Source organism: Equus przewalskii, chromosome 11 (genome assembly GCF_037783145.1).
Source record: "Equus przewalskii isolate Varuska chromosome 11, EquPr2, whole genome shotgun sequence".
In the NCBI taxonomy this organism is placed as follows: domain Eukaryota; kingdom Metazoa; phylum Chordata; class Mammalia; order Perissodactyla; family Equidae; genus Equus; species Equus przewalskii.
Genome location: NC_091841.1, coordinates 17,930,130 through 17,952,192, shown reverse-complemented (window position 1 = coordinate 17,952,192; position 22,063 = coordinate 17,930,130). Strand labels below are relative to the sequence as shown.

At 35.5% G+C, this 22,063-nt stretch overlaps 1 protein-coding gene across 1 annotated transcript in view; it reads left to right on the top strand.

Moving 5' to 3' along the window:
* The window catches only part of LOC103567141 (olfactory receptor 5G9-like), a 40,669-nt gene extending 20,143 nt beyond the window's left edge, over nucleotides 1-20,526 (top strand). The window contains exons 3-4 of the mRNA XM_008543762.2: nucleotides 12,467-12,635; nucleotides 20,098-20,526. Coding sequence (XP_008541984.2) covers nucleotides 12,467-12,635; nucleotides 20,098-20,526 — 598 coding nt within the window. The remainder of the gene's footprint in view (nucleotides 1-12,466; nucleotides 12,636-20,097) is intronic.
* Nucleotides 20,527-22,063: the final 1,537 nt, after the last annotated feature.

Genomic DNA, 22,063 nt, shown 5'->3' with positions numbered 1-22,063 from the left:
GCAAATCTTCCTCAAGCCAAAAAAAAAAAAAAAAAGAGGAAGATTGCTAGTATGTGTTAGCTCAGGATGAATCTTCGTTCAGAAAAAGATAATAAAATAAAATAAAAAATTAAAATTAAAAAAATTAAAAAATAAAGTTCAGACCCCCTCAAACAAACTCTGGTAACCTGGAATAAAACCTCTGCAGCAGAGACAAACAAACAAAAGTAAAAATAGTACTTGGTTAATTTTAACAAGGAACCTTGCCAAAAGGACATCCATTCCCAACCAAAAGCAAAAACTAAAAAGAATCTAAAGCCTGTTTCCTTGCCACGAGAAAAATGCAGCTACGTACAGTGGTGTCAGGTCAGCAGAAAGTACCCAGGATAGTCCTTATGGCAAATTGTATAGGCAAAGCTGGACAGCTTCCCAGGAAATCCCAGTCTGACCAGGGTCACAGAGCCAAGGACAAAAGAGCCTCTTGGCTGGCTCACCTAATTTATAGCAAACTAAACACAGGTTCATTACCCAATGCTCAGGAAGGCAAAAATCACCCAAATGTCACACTTGTAGCAAGGAAATATGTTTATTATCAAAAGACAACCAGACAAAGCAATGGGAATTAAACCTCAAATCCACCTCTGTGAAGGGAAAAGACCAGGGGTTTATATCTGAGATTTTAGATAGAGGAGTGGGAGCATATGCTGGGGTTTTAGGTAGTGGAGGGGGAGCACATGTCCTTTCTAGTTGGTGCCTTCCTATAATCCTGCATTTTGCCTTGAAGATTTGGTCCCTTTTTCCTTGACCATTTGGACTTTTCTGGTTAGTTTTCATCCTAAGACCATGTGGGTTTGGCCTTATGAGACTGAATCTTCTTTCTTCTTGACGTCTGGACATTGACTTCCTAGGAAATACAGCACACTCATATGCTAAAAAGGGAAATAAAGACCTGGTTCGTTTTAAACAGTAGGTAATGCTGAGTATGCACATCTTCCATCATCAAAGTTTATCTCAAGTTTTTTCTCTAGGGAATATTTTAACTCCTATCTCCTCCTATGGCTGCTTTTCAATATAAACCTCTTTCCTTGCTGCAAGCCTGACATTTTAGTGATTTGGCCTTCCTTCAAGATGGTTAATGAATCTGTGTTTGTGTTTAATATCAACAGTAAAAGATAATTCTGGAAATTCTAGAACAGAGGGTAATGTTTTCAAACTAATTGATTCTGATCCTCAGAATAATTTTCTTCATTCATTTATATGATGTGGATGTTTCTGGAATGGAGAAGGTTGAAAGTAGGAAGGCCTTAGGTATTGCTTTCTTGGGATAAGACATTTACCATGAAATGTATGAGTGCAAATAAAAATTATTACTTTTGAAAATACATTAAAATACTCATCATTTTTTCACCAGATGACACTTTGATGCATAAAATAATATCTTTCTAGGGACATTATGCTAGATTAATTGTGGTCTATTTCCTAGTCACTCCAAGTTCCCATGCACCTTGCAACAAAATCAAAACAAAACCTGGGATAGATTATTTGGTAGCCTTAAACAGTGCACTCTGTTTCCTTTCTATCTTTTTAAACTACTATGTAGATTGCATTGCCCTGCAATGGTGTGTACACCATCCAGAGGCTTCCTCTCTGGAATTTCTTCAGTTAAACTTGGGGTCTTACCTGGCTTTTACATTTTCTCTTTCTTCATCCTGGAGCAGTATCGCAGTGCATTGTTTACCTCATGGATGTCTCTGCTCAAATATCCTATGATCAAAGAGCCATCTGGACTTATTTACCTAAAATACTTGTCTTCTCTTCCCATATCGCAAACAATTTTCTTCTTTTTATTATTTTATGAAGTACTTAAGAACACCCAAATATTATTTATTTACTTATTTGCTTATTGGGTATTCCTTTGTTTAGAAGATAGGATTCATGAAAGAAGGATGTTTTATATTCATTACTTTGTGCCTGACTCTACCTTGTGGTGTGGAATAGGTGCTCAATGTATATTTGTTGATTGAACCATCAAAAATGGTCAACATTATATCCTGTATTTCATGAACATTATAGTTTGCTAGGCATAGGTTCAATTATCAACTCTGGCTATGTTTTCTTGAATGAAAGTTTATCTGTAAAATCGGAAAATGCATCAGAATTGAGTAATTATACATACACATATAAATACATGTATGAATTTACACGGGGTGTGGCATGTAGTGGAAAATGAAAATGGTAGCATTTTTTTTAAAGATTGGCAATTGAGCTAACAACTGTTGCCAATCTTTTATTTTCCCCTTCTTCTTCTCCCCAAAACCCCCCAATACATAGTTGTATATTCTAGTTGCGAGGGTAAAAATGGCAACACTTTAAGAGTGAATTCATATTTTATGTTTTATTTCATTTATCACTCTATGGCAATCCTGGTGATAGAATTTTAGCATAATTTTTTGGTAAAGCCTCATATTGTGCATTTTTCCCTTGTGATATGTACTTGTTTCTTTTTGCAGACATCAATTTATTCTATTTGTGTATATAACAACACCCTGTTCTCATTTTGGAGATTTACCTCTCACTTACAGATTTCAGTCTCTGATGGATGTGACTGAGGTCCGTGCCTCCCACATCAAAGTATGGGCATATGACCTTAGCTTGCACTCTTTCTCCCTGGATTTTGAGTTGTAAGGAGAATGACACAATGATCTAAAAATGATTGTATCTCATTTATTTCAACCAGTGTCCCCTTAGTAGTTGGAGTCTACTAGTAATAGTCTCTAATACCAGGAAACTTAGAACTGTTCTGTTCCTTGTCCAGTTTAGTCTGTTCTCTCACCTTCCCATTTGTGCTGTGAGGTACCTTATATATTTCCCAGGAATCTCTCATTTCTACTGCTGTTAACTGAGGAACTCTGATACATTGCCCAATTTTTCTTTGCCTACAATAATTTTCAATGTTCATGGTTCTTTTTTCAATAATTTCTTCAATAAAAATCTCAGCTTATAATTGATTATTTAGCATACATTAGGAGAGTGGAATAGATTAAATTGGCATTTTATTTCTATTTGAATGTTAGTTGAGGATCTCAGTTATTCTTAAAAGATTCTGTTTTGATGATCATTTAACACAATTCCATTTGTTGAATAATTCTGATAATAATTAGCATTGATTAAACTTCCACGGTGTACCAGGAAACATGTTATGTGCTTTCCAGAATTATTTTCTCTGATCTCTATACTAGTATAGATATGCACACTAGTAAACTTTTAGTATTCTGTTTAAAGATGAATATACTGTTTTAGTCACTTTATTACTGCATAGTAAATCACCACAAAGCTAGGAACTTAAAACTACACAAATTCACGACCTTTCAATTTCCATTCTTCAAGAGTCTTAGTCCATCATGCTCTGATTCTCTGCTCAACATCTCACAGGGCTGAAATCAACATGTTAGCAGGTGTTGACTCCTTTCTGGAGGCTCTGGGGAACATTTGACTTCCAAACTTATTTGTGTCTTTGACAAGTTTCAGTTCTTGGTGGTTGTAGGGCTGTAGTAGCTTTTCCTTGCTGACTGTCAGTCAGGGTCCACTCTCAGCTCCTTAAGGCTGCTGATAGTCTTCTCATATGGCCCCTGCATCTTCAGACCAGCAGTGACTCATCTAGTTCTTCCTACACTTCAAATCTTTCTGACTATTCTGCTCTCAGCTGGAGAAAGCTCTAAAGCCATAAAGGTCATCTGGGCTTATCTCCCTCTTTTAAGATTAACCGTTTCGTATAATATAACATAATTATATGGGGGATGTATCATCAAATTCACAGATTCCAGTGATGAGAGCGAAGATCAGAGATCTTTGAAGCATGACTTCAAATGTTATTCCAACCATACTGATATTCACAAAGTAAACATCTATCCCAAAGACAAATAATCAGTAGGGGAGAGAATTGACATTTAAGCTTGTTTTTGCTAATGTGTGTGTGTGTGTGTGAGTTTTTTTCCTGGGCCTGTAGTTTTGATTTTTTTTTCTGTTTGTCTCCATGCTAATATAATTTTTAAAAGAACTGATTAGTAGAGAATATTTAATCTTTCATAATAACAGTATTATATATTTTCTGAGAATCTACTCTATTGTAGACACTTCACTGTGTTTTGTAAACAACTCATTTAATATTTCAGCTCACATTCTTGTTATGACTTATAGATCCACTCTACAGCCAGGGAAACTGAGGCTTCAGAGATCTCGAGCCACATGCTTCAGATCAGGCAACTACTAAATGGAATAAGTGGTGTTTGATCCCACTCTGAGTCCTCTAGAGCCTGAGTCATTTCATGTAGCTTGCTTAAGGTCATTCCTTAGAGGCAGGATACCCTTCTTTTTGTTCCCCTCAGAATTTCTCTAGAGTCACATATGTTTATTCTTCCAGACAAACATAAGGACAAAATGACTTAGAAATCTATTTAATATGATAATTCTTGTAAGACATTGTAAAACTATGGAATTAAAAGAGAGTTTGTTGTAAAGCTCTCAAAAGTAATCACTTCTGCTTTCTCATGCACAGTACTTTGGAAAGACTATTTGCAAATTGATTCTGATAAATAGTTTCTGTTCGTTTTAGTGTATTTTCATTTGGAAATGCTGATCAATTTCAAGTGAATTGTTTTTTTTTTAAATATTGGTTTAAAGGTATGCTATTTTTTCAGTGAGGAATTTTGACCCTGAGCTAATATCTGTCACCAATATTCCTCTTGTTATTTTTCTCCCCAAAGTCCCAGTACATAATTGTATATCCTGTACATCCTACTTGTAAGTCCTTCTAATTCTTCCATGTGGGACGCCACCACAGCATGGTGTAATGAGTGGTGTGTGAGTCCATGGCCAGGATCTGAACCCACAAACCCCAGGCTGCTGAAGCAGAGTGTGCAAACAACCACTATACCACAGGCCTAGCCCCACAAGTTAATTGGTTTAACATATTCTTCTTGCATAATACCATCTAAATTACTTTATTCTCTAAAGTTCTATGATTTTAGACAATGTGTTCAATCTCCTGTGGATGCCATCATTCCCTACAGCAGCCAAAACAAAGAGCTTCCTAGCAATGATTCCCCCAAGTTTTCCACTTTTACCTTCTAAGAAGTTGCTCTCTCTTGAATTAAATTACCTGGAAGACTTTTCAACCCAGTACTTTATAATGATAACACAATTATTTGTTAAAAATAATTAAGCACAAAATTGGAGTGAAATTTTAGCCCTTTATGAGCAATTACTTGAAGCCCTGGATGGACAATTTCAAGGGAGTAAACATTGTGTGAGTTTTGTACACAAATTAATACATAAAACATTATAGCAGCACCTGACACATAGCAAGTTTTCAGGAAAAAATTAAGTGAATGAGTGAATAAAACAAATTTCATATATATAGTGAATTTAAGTCATAAATATAATCTCTCCTAACAAACTGGAAACAGGTATGGTTTAGGGATATAGCTCTCTTCCATTTTCCTTTAGATGTATTTCATTCATCATTCTTCTTCTCACTGATGTCTTTTAAACCCAACTGATTGAAGACTCACATCATTCCTCATGGGAATGATCTCTTCCTATGATTATCAATTCTCCTTCTCTCTATCTATAATTGCTTGTAGTTTACAGTTTACATACTTTCCTCACATTTTTTCATTTCTACTCCTCTAGCTATAGTTGTTACTAATTGCTTACCCTGCCATTACATTAGATTTTGAAATTACACATGCTTTCTCTTTCTTCCACTTTTCAAAACGCCAGCCATATCCATCGCTCTCCCCAAATTACTGTTTGCTTTCTTTCCTTTCTTTTTACCCTTTTTCCTCTTCACCTTCTCCTTCCTGCTCCCTCCCCTTCCTTTTTTTATGAGATCAATGTGTGATAGATTATGTAAATTGACTTTGATTTTGGAGAGAGTGTATCACATGTAAGTTGAGTTCTCCTCAAATTGCAGAAATAATTGGCCCCATTTTTCTTCTTCGTGTTACACTATCTAGCATCTTTTTATAAAGGAATTGTTGTGTGTTTTTTTTTCTTTTGTCATTTTATGTCTACTGGGTGAGGCCAATGCTTTCTCACTAAGTGGTCCATCATTAAACTTCAGTTCCCTCATTTTTATAATCAATGCATTCTTCACAGAACCTGGCATTCCTCTCAGGAAAGTCACCTGCCTCATGTGGCTGATTGCATTAGTTTATATTGATTTGTAGACTGCTTATGTTTAGAAAGAACTGTTTAATGCTTTATCTAGTTTTTAACTCAGTCTTTTGCTTTACTCTGTATCAGGGCCATAATAATGGCCTGTAATTTCCTTGTATTGCATAGAACTATAATAAATGCAGAATATTAAATTTATTTCTAGACTACTTTGTTTATTGAGACAAATAATGATTTTTCAGGGAAGAGGCATGGGGCATATTCTACGTTCTCTAAGGCATGTTCTATAGTTCTCTGAAGAGAGAGCATGTTGCCCTAGGAAGAGAAACTTCTGCATTTTCTCATAGCTTGGAGGAATACTAGCTCTTACTGAGGAGAGGTAGGCCATGTCTGCATGCTTGGAACGTTCTGAGTAGCCAGTTTCCTCAGTGGCATCCACCCAGATATCTCCATCCCAAGTGTTAGGGTCCCAGGACCAGCCCGTGTCATAACAGACTTGGCTTGTTTGGCAACTTAACTATCTTTGAAGTTCAGGCATCATTATACTTAAACCCTGAGCTTGGTCCTTGGTCTCTTGCCACCCTACATACAATGAAGGTGAGAATTTCATCATATGTAACCAAAAAGATCTCCTGACTTTCACACTTGACTTCAATTGCTAGTTACTTTCCCTCTATTGTAGATCATCAATGGCTTGTCAGTAGCCATCCAACTCCATTATCTTGTTAGGTATTATTCTGTTCCTGTGTCTCAGATACCTGATACATTATACTTTCACTCATTAGTGCAACCCCTCTCACTGGTATATCCTTCCAATCCAGCCTATTGAAAATGTAACTATTGGAACACTATCTTCTGCTGAGGATGTCTGAACTCTACCCTTCACCAGTTATGGGGTTCTACTTTTCACTTTGATGATGACTGATTTAGCTCCAATTGTACGTTTTACTTGCTCTCTCGGACCACTGATGGTACCAGCTATTGCAGAATGTCTTTTTCTGAAGCAGATACTGAGAGTTTGAATTTTAAGATATTTATTAGGGATCAAATCTGTGAATGGAAGGGGAAAGAAGTTAGATCAAGGAGAGAAAGAAGTAAGAGTGTGAAGCTGACTTGACAGAACCTGCACCAATATGGTGAAATTCTAGAGCAAGTATTGTCAGAGTTGTCCCAAGGTAAGCCAAAAAGGTGAGATATTTATATTCTTGCCTACTCAGTCACCTGATGGTGTCTGTTCCTGATATGGCATGGACTTTGGCTAAGTGGCTTTTGCAGCTGAGGCAGACTCTGAAGTAGCTGAGAGTTGAAGGCTGTCTACCAACTGCACTCTTTGTATTTTGGCTGAATGTTCTTCCTTGATGAGATCTCATGGCCTATCCGTATCTATTTTCCTGTAAAACAAGATGACCCAGGGCCAGGCTATGAATGAATACCTTGAACCACATACAAACACAGCCAAAAGGAAATTTACACCTTCTCTAAAGATATGGTAGAAATGGTAGTCAATATAGAATTGGATCTCTAAAGCCCAATGATCTATGTGGTAAGGCCAAGTTTCAATGTCTTGGATCTGTTATGATCTTGCTGTAAATGAATTATGGTAGCTATATAAGGACAGTAGTCAAAGGCCAGCCAGTCAGGTGAGGTCTAGGAAGATATATGAACATTTCATCAGATGCTCAAGTTTGACACTTAGAGTTCGCCCTTGGCTCAACTCTTCTCTGTCTCATCCCAGGAAAAAATTCCTGTCCATTTAAGTTCCATCTTCCTAGAACTATCTATCAAAGAAATAACTTTAATTCCTTTCCATTCTCACAGACAGTTCTAATTACCCAACACCTAAAAGAAGTTAGATAAATCTCCTAACTTTTCTTCCTGCAGCTACACTCTTAGAATTATTTGTCCATTCATACATTTGCTTAAAAATCTTCATTTAATATGTACTCTTTACAGCACTTTTCTGGAAGCTGGGGTTATAGTATGAAAAAAACGACAAAACCCTTTCCCATTTTCATAGGGTAGTAGTATGCAATAAAAATTCAGTGTTAGGAGATGGTGATTGCTTTGATGAAAAGTGAAACTGAGTAAAGAGAAAAAATGAATGAGCATTGTGGTGGGGTTAGCTATACACTTTTACAAAAGGTGATTAGAGATGGCCTTTATGACGAGGGAATATTTTAGCAGAAACTTGAAGTAAAGAAGTAATGAAGTAAAGAAGAAGAGCGTCCAGATGTCTGGAAAGAAATATACTATAAGCAGGAGGAAGAGAGAGGAAGCTCCTGAGGTAGAATCATGCTTTGCTTGTTCCAAGAATAGAAAGTGGGTTGAGTGAGGTGGTAGGGGATAGGCGAAGCTAGTTCTTTCTATTAATCCACTTCCTTAGACTCTTATGAAATTTAAATGACTTAATACTCTCAAAGCACTTTGAAGAATACCTGGAATGTAGCAAACATCCCCAGTGACCAGATTAATCTCCTGTGACAACTTTTATGTGAATAGATGGCATCACTTTTCTAAAACACTTTGAAAGACTCATTATTGCTTACAGAAAAAAGTTCTAACTCCTTTGCCTAATGTTAAAATATTTATGAAGTTTGGGCCCAAATCTATTTTTACAATCTTATAATTTGAAATTTTCAACAGCCAGTGTAGGTTACCTTTATCTCTCAAAGATACCGTCCAAATTTATAGCTCTCTATCACTGCCTAGACATCCCAGGGCACTTTATTTTTATTTATCTCTATCTTAGCCTTCCTTTGAGATTTACTATCTTCAAGAGACTACTTCCAAACCCTCTGGTTACATTGATCCAACCACCCTAGTACCTCACGGGTCAATCATGGGGTCCCTAGTGCTACTGTGTACCCAGATTCCTTGTCTGATTTTAATCTCTCTGAAGCAGGGCTCTGTTTGAGGATTTCAAATCTGCACAGTGGCAGGGGATGGTGCTCATAATGCAGCAGTTGATGGCTCAAAATTGGAATTTCAAAGTGTGTGGGGGTGGTCCAAAGGGAGAGTTTTATTTTCTGCAATTACACTTGAGTCAAAATTCCCAAATTATTTTTTCATGAAGTAGTTTTAATATATTCTCTCTAGACTTGATTTCCAGAACTTCTGGTTCCTCAAGGGAGTTGGCTCCAAATGACACAACAGCTCTTTAGAAAAACCTCTGCTGTGTGTTGTGCAGAATTGAGGCAATGAACTCTTTCTGAGAGTGTCATTGGAATGTTCAGATTTCAGGATGGCATAACTATATTATTTATCTTCCTAGTCACCCGAAGTAGCTGAAAAGAATGACAAGTTTATATGTGTAAAGTAATTCATGTTCATATCAGGGCATGCTAATTTTGGAATTAACTTTGCCATAGGCAGGTAGAGTCTAGGGCCTGTTTCTTCAGACAAGCGAGTTAAGTGACTTCCTCAGTTGCCCTCAGGAGGCCAGATATGGAAAATAAGTTAGGAGCCTAGGAAAACATTGTCTCTAAGCTAATCATGAAGAATAATTTGGTACAAATAATATATTTTGTCTGCGTTTCTTGGTTTAAATGACCTAACTTGAAGATACATTTTGGTTGAATTTTGAGTTTGGCATAGAGATACTGAAATGTGCTGGGAGTGTTATGGGCTCAGAGAACATTCCAATTAAGAGGCATTGGTTTCTCTTGATGGTTCGTTTCCTCACTTTACCTAAATTGGATAAGTGGAAAATAAACCTCATGCTGCTCATGCCCATAGTTCCATGCATACCTGGGATAATGATTTTCTGTATTAGAATCTTTGGATTGGGTATGACTGTGGAAAAATAATGAAATAGGCATTTCCACAGTCAGAAAGTACTGTTTTCACACAGGATTTCAAGTTGAATACAATATTTTAAAAACATAATAATTATCAGTGACTGATGGATATACTTCATAACCTTTGTTTACAGAAGCAATTAGTTTATATTATAGATGTGTATATTCTAGCTTCATTTTTATAACATTTTTTTCATAATCTAAATTTGTGACACTTGAAATGCTTTATTTCCACCCTCCTTGAGTAATAGGTAATACAAATATACATGGTCTGTAATGTGCTTCTATGTTTAGAAAATATTAAATTATTGGAACATTTCCAGGCTAAGATATAGCTTTTCTGACTAATCTTAAACTCTACTTCTCCAACTCTTTTCTTCCGAGCTCCTTTTCTTTTGAGACCACAGAACGTCATTGGCTTTTACTTTCATTAATGAATTGTTAAGCAAACCCTTTGCAAGCTGTTTTTCTGGGAAAGAATGTTGTTAGATTTCTGTTGATACTTCTCCTGATGCATACCCATTAATATTTTTGTGATTCTGCTGTTGGAGTCATGATTATTTCAAGGTCCAAAGCGTATGCCTCTCTCCCTCAATTTTTCTTTTTTTCTTTTGCATTGGCCTCACTATCCCCTTGTCTCCCTTCTCATTCATTATCTTCTAAAAATACTTCTTATTTTGAAGTAAAGATTCACAGGAAGCTTCAAAGATACTACATGGAAGTCAAACATACCTTTCATTCCATTTTCCCCAATGGTTACATCTTTTGTAACTACAGTGCAACATCAAATCTAGGAAACTGACATTGGCATGGCATGCATCTATCATTCTATATAACTTTATCACATGTTTAGATTTCTTTAACCAACACCACAGTCAGTATATACAGCTATTCCACCTCTACAAACATCTCCATTTTGCCACTCCTTTAGTGACTCATCACCACCCTCCTTTCCACCATTCCTAATCCCTGGCAACCACTAACCTGTTCTCCATCTCTATAATTTTGCCATTTGAGAATGTTATAGAAGTGGAATCATAGCATTGTGAACTTTTGATAGTGACATTTTTCAGCTTAGTCTAATACCCTTGGATGCAACCAAGTTTTTGTATGTGTCAATTTGTTCTCCTTTATTAGGGTATAACATTCCATGGTATGGACACACCACAGTTTGTTTAACCATTCACCTCTGGTAGGACATTTTGGTTATTTCAAATGTTTGGCATTATAAATAAAACTTATTTGAGCAAAATTTTACAGGTCTTTTTGTGTGGACATAAATATTCATTTCTCTTGGATAATTGCGCAGGAGTGTACCTTGTCATCCTATAAATATTTATATTTTTCTCTAAGCACGAAAGAACACTAATTGGGTCACCACATCTACTTATTATTTAAGAATTGTTCTCTTTTTTGATGGACTTAAAAGTTTTATAGAGTTTGACTAGAGTAATGAGTATATATACAATTGATAAGAGGGAACAGGCATTTTGGAAAAGGAGACACAGAGGATATACTTTTGAGGATTTTGATCCCTGTTCCAAAGCTAATTTGTCTTAACTCAGTTTTCCTCCTTCTGCAGACATCAGAACTTGTTTTTTAGACAACTCAATTAACTATTGCTATAGAACCTAAGGAATTGGAGAGGAAGTCACATCCCTAACACCTGTTTACCCTTAATCTGCAACGAGAAGAGGTCTAACACATGCTTACCCTTAATCTGCAAGGAGAATAGGTATCAGTCTGAATTCATTGAATTCTCATAGCACCTTGTTAAATGAAGTGTTTCTTAAAATATTCTTCATTGAAAGGTGAAAATTTTCAGACGTATAACCTGGCACAGTTAGGGAACTTGTTTTAGATAATCTCCAATGTTCACTTCTAGATTAAAATTCTATGATTCTATTAAAAAACCCTGTGTCCAGGGAAGAAACAGAAGAGCTCTGTGAGGTACAGTGACTTACTCAGGATCACACAAATAGTTTGCAGATAGACAGCATGACTGCAAAGAATAGAACCAAGAGAGTTAGGTGTCAGGCTATTCGATTTAACTTAAAAAAGTATATGAGTTAAATGTGGATTTAGAATTAAGAAGCCTTTAATTATGAATTAATTGCAAAGAAAAAATTTTCTCTTTCTCGTGACAGATTAAATCAGAGAAATGGATTATGGAAATTGAACTTTGGTGATTGATTTTTTGTGTTTTTTTTTTGGGGGGGTGGCTTAACACATCACTTCCAGCATCAGGCTGTCCTCTTTGTGAAGTTTCTCTCATTTATCTCATCAGTCTTCTGGGAAACTTGGGGATGATCACCCTCATTTGGATGGACTCATGACTCCATAGCCCCATGTACTTTTTTCTCAGTCACTTGTCCTTTGTGGATGTCTGTTCCCTTTCTGCCATCGATCTCAAATGACTGACATCTTTATGGAGAAAAAAGTTATCTCTTTCTTTGGTTGTGCTACCTGGTTATGTTTTTTTGTTCACTTTGTTGTAACTGTTTCCTTCTGGATTCCATGGCATATGATCGGTGTATGGCCTTCTGTAAGCCATTGCTGTATACACTTATTATGTCCCGGTGGGTCTGTGTGCAGCTGCTGGTAGGACCTTATACCATGGGTCTTTTAAGTTCCATGACTCATACAACTTTTGCTTTTCTCCTGGCTTACTGTGGCCCCAATATCATCAATCACTTCTTCTGTGACCTTCTTCTCTTTCTGGCAGGTGCAGACACACAAGTCAATCAGGTTTTACTTATCACCTTAGCTGGAGCTCTAGTAGTTCTCAGTGGTGTGATCATCTTGGTCTCCTAAGCTTATGTTGTCATTGCTATCCTGAGGATCTGATTTACTTATGGAAGGTGCAAGGCCTTCTCCACCTGCTCTTCACACCTGACATCTATCTCCATCCTTTATGGGAAACTCTTCTTCATCTATGTATGTTCGAGTTCTAGTTTGGCCCTGGACATCCATAAAGTGGTTTCTGTGATCTACACAGCAGTGACTCCCATGTTGAACCCCCTCATCTACAGCCTGAGAAACAAAGAGATCAGGGATTCATTCATAAGGACATGTGAAAGGATGAAGTTTCTCATTCTTAGGTAAACTAGAATACCATCTGTACCACAGACTGAGAGCTAACAGAAATGCAAGATGTAAGAACATGGGCTGGGTGTTAGAAGTCCTACTTTTATGTTGAAATTCACTCTTTATTACTCTGTGCCATTGAAAAGTCACACAATGTATTTAGGTTACAATTTTTCATTTTGGGTTACTGATTTCTCATTCAGAAGGAATGAGTTTTTTAACTTTAGATTGAGATAAGTGACTTATTGAACATCAAAACTTTAAAAGATATTCTCAAGTTTTGTGACTAGGATATGAGAGATTCTTTGTTAAATCCTGAGTAAATATTATAACCAGTGACTTAACAGTACTTCTGTTCTGCTTACAGGGTGTTGAGATTCCTCAATTGTCTGTGAGTTTGGTATTGAATCTTTAAATATAAACTATTAAAAAGTGCATTATTGTCCAAGGAGATAATTCCAGTTTTAAGATAAATAAGTTCTGGAGATTTAATATACAGCATGGGGACTATAGTTGATAATACTGCATTGTATATTTGTAAATTGCTAAAAGAGCAGATATTAAAAGTTCTCTTGACAAGAAAAAAAATTAATGTTATAAACCAATTTTACCTCAAAAAAAATTGTAGCTATGTAAGTTGGTTGACGTTAACTAAACCTGTAGTAATCATTTTGTAATATACACATCTATCAAATCATTATGGTGTACACCTTGGACTAGTAGAACGTGTTATGTCAATTATATAGGATAAATACAACTGGAAAAATTGAATTGTCTTTTTGGTTTTATTGAGGCAATATTGGTTTATGACATCAAAATTTCATATACTTCATTATATTTGACTTTTGTGTATACTACATTGTGTTCAGCACCAAAACTCTAGTTTCCATCCATCATTGTAAAAATGTCCCCATTTACCCCTTTCACCCTTCGTTCACCCCCTTCACCCTTCCTTCACCCCCTTCTCCTCTGGCATTCACCAATCTCATCTCTGTATCTACATGTTTATTTGTTGTTTTTCTGTCTTCCACATGTGAGTGAAATCATATGGTATTTGTCTTTTTCCTTCTGTCTTATTACACTTAGCATAATACCCTCAAGGTCCATCCATGTTGTCACAAATGGCAAGAATTCATCTTTTTTATGGCTGACTGATACTCCATTGTGCATATATATATCACATCTTCTTTATCCATTTATCCATGTATGAGGACTTATGTTGTTTCCATGTTTTGGCTATTGTAAATAATGCTGCAGTGAACATAGGAGTGCATATGTCTTTTTAGATTATTGTTTTTGTGTTCTTTGAGTATAGGCCAAGAAGTGGAATCGCTGGATCATATAGTATTTTTATTCTTAATTTTTTGAAAAATCTCCATGCTCTTTTCCATAGTGACTATACCAATTTACATTCCTAGCAGTAGTGTATGAGGGTTGGCTTTTCTCCATGTTCTTTCCAACACTTGTTATTTCTTGTCTTTATAGTAATAGCCATTCTGACGGGCACAAGGCAATATCTCATTCTGGATTTGATTTGCATTTCTTAAATAATTAGTGATGTTGAACATCTTTTCATGTGACTGTTAAAAAAAGTGAATTATTCAGGGAGTATGTCACCATAGCACTCTCTAATACTACCTTTGCCTTTAAAGAAGGTAACAGGAAATGAGAGTCAAAGAATACTACAATGAATAATTAATTTAAAAAATTTACATATGCCTCATGTGATTGACATAATTTATTGAGTGTTATTCACATCGAAAAGAAAAAATCCTCATGGAAGCTACAGGCTAGTGGAGTAGAAAGACAAGTAAACAAACAAAAACATTAAATAATGATTACAAATCCATAGTGATTTCTGTGACAAAAATAAGCAAGGAACCAAAATACAGTGTAAAGGAGTATATTTTATCAAGGGTAGTAAAGCAAAGCCTCTTTAAAGAAGGTAGGGATTGTGAAAGATGAAGAAATTCTGTTTATGGTGTGGCTTTCCATGAAGTTGGTGTCACTATTTGGATCATAAAAGGAGAAAGGGTCCTGAAGAATAGTAATAGATACTGCTGGATAGTCTAAAACAAAGGGCAAAGTTTTCAAGCTAAGTTTTCTGATCCTCAGGATAATTTTTTTCATTCATTTATATGATGTAGGTGTTTTGGAAGTGGAGAAGGTTGAAAGTAGGAGGACATTATGTGATGCTTTGTAGGGAGAAGAGATTTACTATTAGCTGTATGAGTACTAATAAAAAATGATAACTCTTATGAATAGATGAAAATACTCATTACTTTATTAGTAGGTGACTCTTTGCTGCATAAATTAAGATCTAGGTACTTTATGCTTAGTTACTCCAAGTCCCCATGCACCATGAAAACAAAACAAAACAAAAACTGAGGCAGATTATCTTGTTAGTCTTCAACAATGTTATCTGATTTATTTTCTTTTAAAAAAAAAATCACTGCTTAGGGTGCACTTCCATGAAATGCTGTATATACCATCTAGAGGCATCCTCTGTGGAATTTCTTCAGTCACAAGTGCAGTCTTATCTGGCTTTTAAATTTTCTGTTTCCTCATCCTGGAGCTGTGTTATAGTTCGCTGTTTACCTTATGTACATCACTGCTCAGATGTCCTATCATCAAAGAGCCCATCCGGACTTCTTTGCCTAAAATAATTCTCTCTGTCCTTCCATCTCTCAACCATTTATCTTTTTTTCTTTATTATTTTTTGAAGTACTTAAAAACACCCAAATATTATTTATTTACTTGTTTCTTTCCTGTGTGTCACTCCCTATAGAAGATGAGATGTATGAGAGAAGGATGTTTTATGTTCATTACTTTATGCCTGACTCCATAGTCAGGCATGTAATCCATGCTCAATATATATTTGTTTATTGAACAATCAATATATACTCAGTGCTCTATTCTTTAATGGACAGTATAATTTGACAGACATAGTTTCAATTATTGACTGGTTATGTTTTCTTGCATGAAAGGTTTATCTTGAAAAAGCAAAAATGCATCAGAATTTAATAAACACATATGTGCGCAGAAAGGCATGTAGAACTTTACATGGAGTTTGTCTTGCAACATGTAATAAAAAATGATAACTTTTTAAGAATGAATTGATTTTTTCTTTATAATATTATTCCATATATCACTATCTGGCAGTTCTAGTGATATGATATCAGGATGAGTTTTTTGGTAAAGCCTCATATTTTGCATTATTTCCCTATGATATGTAGTTGATTCTTTTTATAGACATCAATTTACTGTATTTATGTTTATAATTGTATCCTGATTTCCCTTTGTAAACTTAATTCTCACCTACAGATTTCAGCCTTGGATGGACACAACTGAGGTCCCTGCCTCCCACAACAAGCTATAGGCATAAGACCTGTGAGCTACCTAATATACTTCCCAGGAATTTCCTATTTCTGTTGCTTGTAACTTAGGAGCTCTGATATATTGTCCAATTTTTCTTTGTCTACAAAAGCATTCACTGTTCATTATTTTTCTCTTTATTAATTTCTTCAATAAAATCTCAGCTTAAAATTGATTGCTGAGCATACCTCAAGAGAGTGGAATAGATTAAGTTGGGATATTATTTCTAGTTAAATGTTAGTTGAGGATGTCAGTCATTCTTAAATGATTCTATTTTGAAGATCCGTTATATAATTCCACTTGTTGAATAATTCTGATAATAATTGACTTTGATTAAACTTCCACAGTATACCAGGAAACATGCTATGTGCTTTCCAGAATTACACTGATCTCTATACTAGCATAGATGGGCACACAAGTAAAATATTACTGTGTCCATTTTAAAAATGCATATTCTCTCCTAGTCATTTTTTTTTACTACTGAATAACAAATTACCACAAAGCTGGTAACTTAAAAATGACTCAAATTCAGTACCTCTCAGTTTCCATGGGTCAGGAGTCCAGGTTCCTCATGGCCTAATTCTCTGATCAACATCTCACTAGGCTGAAATCAACACGTTAACAAGTCTTGGCTCCTTTCTGGAGGCTCTACGGAAAACTCCATATCCAAGCTTATTTTTGCATTTAACAAAATTCAGTTCCTTGTGGTTGTAGGGCTGTAGTGACTGTTCCTCACTGACTGTCAGCCAGGGTCCTCTCTCAGCTCCTTAAGGCTGCCAGCATTCCTTTTCATGTGGCCCCTCTATCTTCAGACCAGCAGTGACACATCTAGTTCACACATTTCAAACCTGTCTGACTCTTGTGCTCTCAGCTGCAGGAAGCTCTGAAACCTTCCAGGTCATCCAGGGTAATCTCTCTCTTTTAAGGTTAACTGTGCCTTTTAATATAACATAATCATATGAGGATGGCTCTCAAATTCACAGATTCCAGGGATTAGGATAAAGATCAGGGATCTTTGAAGGACCATTTTAGGAATTCTGCCAACTACACTGATGCTCATAGAATAAACAGTGATTCCAAAGATGAGTAGTCAGAAAGGGGAAGAATTGACATCCAAGCTTGTCCTTGCTGATGTATGGTGTGTTTGTGATGGTATATGTGTTTTCTTTCCTGGGCCAGTAGTTTGATGCTTTTTTCCTATTATTTGTTTCCACACTAATATAATTTTAAAAGCACTTAGTGCAGAATATTTATATTTTTATAATAATACTATTATATGTTTGCTGAGGATCTACTCTATCATAGACACTGCACTCAGTGTTTTATAAACAACTCATTTAATATTTTAGTTGCATTTGTTGTATGAGTTATTAGGTCCACTTTACAGCTGGGGATACTGAGGCTTTTGAGAGCCTAAGCCACATGCCTCAGATCAGACATCTACTAAATGGAGGAGATAGCATTTGACCCCACTCTGAGTCTTCCAAATCCTGAGACTTTACATGTAGCCAGACTAAGTCCATTCAGCAGGAGAGGCTATCATTCTTTATTTTTCCCCTTGATTTCTCCGAATTCACATATGTTTAGTTTTCTAGGCAAAAATGAGGACAAAATGATTAAGAAAGATATTATGTAATGTGATAATCTTGATAAGATTTTGTAAAACTATGTAATTAAAAAAGAGTTTCGTGTTAAGCTATCAAAGGTAATTACTTCTTCTTTCTCATGCAATCTACTTTGGAAAGACAGTATTCACAAATGATTCTGATAAATAGTTTCTGTTCACTTTAGTGTATTCTCATTTGAAAATACTGATATGCTTCGAGGTAATTGGTTTGACAAGAAGGTTCTTCCTGTATTATTGGCATGCTCATTTTCTCAACAACTCAGGAAATAGAGGCATATATTTAGAGGGCCTTTCATAATGTCAGTTCAATCCATTAAGATACAACCCCTGACTTATTATAGTGTTTTTTAATCAAAGGAAATAATGCACAAACAATAAAGAAAAAAGATGGTTGACAGGCACTTCATAAAAGTGGTTACGCAAATGGCCTGTAAATATTGTGAAGTTTCTCAATTTCACTAGAATTGAGGGAAATGACAGAGGCACAATGAGATACTATATACATTCACCAAGATGGCTAAAATGAAAAATCTTAAGTCTTATACACTACTTACGGAACTGTAAGTAATAGGTTTTGTAAAATTTCTTGAATTAACAGTCAATATTAACATATATGTACCATATTACAAAGAAACTTTTTACCAGGTATATTGTCACGACAAACGTATGCTATGAATACCAAAAGATATGGTGTTCATTGGGTGTTCACGGGAGAAAAATTTACAAAAGTTAAAAACTGGAAACTACTCAAATGCCTAACAATAAAGGAGTGGATAAGTTATTTGTGGAATATCAATATAATGGGATACTAAAAGCAACAAAACATATTAACTATAGATGTATTCAGCAAAAGATGAATTTCACAAACATAATAGGGATGGTGGAGACTTTGTATTTCATGACTTGGGTGTTGGTTACATGAATGTGTTCACTTTTTAACAATTCACTCAGCAGTACACTTAAGATTTGTGCACTTTTCTGTGTGTTATTCATCAATAAAAGTTTAAAAATCTAGCATAAGGCTTATATTTGTCAGTGAAACCTTTCTAAATTTCTCATTTAAAAAACTACATGAATATCATGGAAATTCTTCACACATTCTGACTCTCAGTGATTTTCCTGTCAGTATTAGAAAGAGAAGATAAACTATCACAATGCCAAATAATGTATCTAAGATATCCTTGTGGTGAATCCTCTACTATAATGTACTTTAGTTAAGCAATTGTAGAAGTTTTGTGGTACTTTTTGCTGGGAAAACTCGACAGTTGCTATATCATCACACTAAAGTTTACTCTATTTCCTTGTTTAAGAAGGAGGTAAGAAATAAAGTTTACCCAGTCAAACACAGAAAACAAATAAGTTCATCCCAGTGGATTTTTAAGAGTTTAAAGGCAATAAGAACATTTTAATTTACTTCCCTTTCAACAATAAAATTCCCAAGATATGACATGCTTTAGGGACATAAATTCTCTCAGAACAAGAAATGATGTAACTACTTCTGAAACCTTAATCCACGTGAAAAAGATAACTTGTCTCAGAGTGGAAACTTACTAGTTCCTTTGGAAGAGTAACAAGAATAAAACCGTGACCCCTGGAAATTCTGGCCTCTTCTCTGTGCAGAAGCATAGGTAGGGGTGGGAAGATGGCATACATGCTGACAAAGAGTACAACTTATACTCAATTTTAATTTTAATTCTCTAAAGAAGAAAGGAACTCATTGGAATGTAACTTTAGATAAGTTTTTTATCCATTTCTGCTCCTGTGTTTACTCTTTAAGAAATTCAAAATAAGTTTAATGGATTTATGTGAAAATGAAAATGACTGACATTTAAAATGTGTTTATTTGGTACATAGAGAAACAACCACTGTCCGATCATAGCTAGTCAAATGCTGCACCAAACGAATAAGAAATAATGTGAAATCCTCTAAGATTCACAAAGAGGTTATAGTCAAGTGAAATCCCTCTTCAGGTTCCAATGATTGTGCCCTCAACAGGAGAGAACCTGGGCCACTCACTCCAGGTGTAGTGTCATCTCTATGGAATGTTGCTCCAACATTATCAATCATTTCTTCTGTGACATGTCCCCCCTCCTTTCTCTCGTATGTGCTAATATCCAGGTCAATAAATTTTTAGTTTTCATTGTGTCTGGAGCTATAGTAGTCATCAGTAGCCCGACCATTATAATCTCCTATTTCTACATCCTTATTACCATCCTAAGGATCCACTCTGCTGAGGGCAGGTGCAAAGCCTCTTCCACCTGCTCTTCCAATATCACAGCTGTTTCCATCTTATATGGGACTCTTTTCTGTATTTATGTGAGGCTAGGTACGATTTTTTCTCTAGACTTCAATAAAAAGGTGACGATGTTTTACACAACAGTGATCCCCATGTTGAATTCTTTCATTTACAGCTTGAGAAATAAAGAAGTGAAAGCTACCATGCACAGAATGGTCACCAGAAGGAAGTTCTGCATTACAAGTTAAATTCCCGTTTAAAATACAAAATTGATGGAGGAAAAGCTTCCAGACATCACTACATGATCATCATCCAAAGATGCTAAAGAATTTGCAGAATTTGGGGGATGGCATCCTTCCATCCTTCTATACTACTTTTATGTCAGTATCTATTTGGTTTTATTTTTTACTCTCCATTTCATCACATCCCTATAGATGATAAAAATTCCCAGTCACCTACAGAGTCAGAGCAATTCTGCTTCCTCAAACATATTCATCACTGGAAAAACAATACAATATAATAAAGGTTGAAACTGCCTAGCTACTAATACTATCACACTAGTTGTACCAAAGTAAACATCCAGACCAGATGAGATTCAGTGGAACAAGATATATGTCATCTATCCCTAAATACAGAATTGAAAATATCAAATATACCAGTTACTTAGCTTATAAATGATTTTTTGTTAACTGAAGACTTCTCCCATATCACATTCCTTTTAAAATAATCTATGCCTATTTTCTTTATTCTTGTCTTCTAAATGTATGTCATGATCATTGTAGAAGAAAAGAAAGTACAGACAAGCAAATGAAGAACAACATTAACGAAAATGCCATATTTTTATTTTTCCACCAAGTGACAAGACCTCGTAATAATTTCCAGATGCTTTTCTACATATTTGACTCTTAAGTTGTTCCAATTATTATTTTACTAGTTGATACTTATTTTTATATTGGTTCTTTTAAATAAGAATAAATAGGGATAACTTACTATGGAAATTAGAAATAAAATTCAAAAAAGAGAATGAGAAATGAGAAAAATTCTAAAAAAATCACAGGCAATAGATGTTGAAAAGTCAGAGGTAAACTAAAATGGATAAAATGTATATCCTATTTTCATGCTGGTCTTTTGTTGTTGTTGTTTCCAAGTTTAAAAAAAAAAAAGAATGCAATAGGGCGAAGTTAAAAATTATTTTATTTATTTATTTTGTGAGGACAATTGGCCCTGAGCTAACATCTGTTGCCAATCTTTCTCTTTTTGTTTGAGGAAGATTGTTGCTCAGCTAACATCTGTGCTACTCTTCCTCTGTTTTGTATATAGGATGTGTCCACACCATGGATTAATGAGTAGTGCATAGGTCCACACCCAGGATCTGCACCCACGAACCCCGAGCTGCCAAAGCAGAGCATGCAAGATTAACCACTAAGCTACCAGGCTGGCTGCTAAGAAATGTTTTAATATCTTTTTTCCCCTCAGAAAACATTTTGAAGAATTGAAGAGGAATTATAATTATTTTCAGGGAAGGTAAGATGATTTTTGAAAAGAACCTATTTGATACAAATTAGAGTCTGCAGGCCTTCCAGCCCCGATAGGTGGGCATGATCTAAAAATGTAAAATTTATCTCTAGATTATAGAAAGATCTACATCTGAGTAGAAACAAAAAACAGTAAGACATGCTTGAGCAGTGATACAGGGCATAATTAGGGTATAGATTTAGCTCAAGCTTCTGCCCAAATAAGTTTCATTATTGGGTTGCTGCATGAGCAAATGTCGTATTAGGCAAA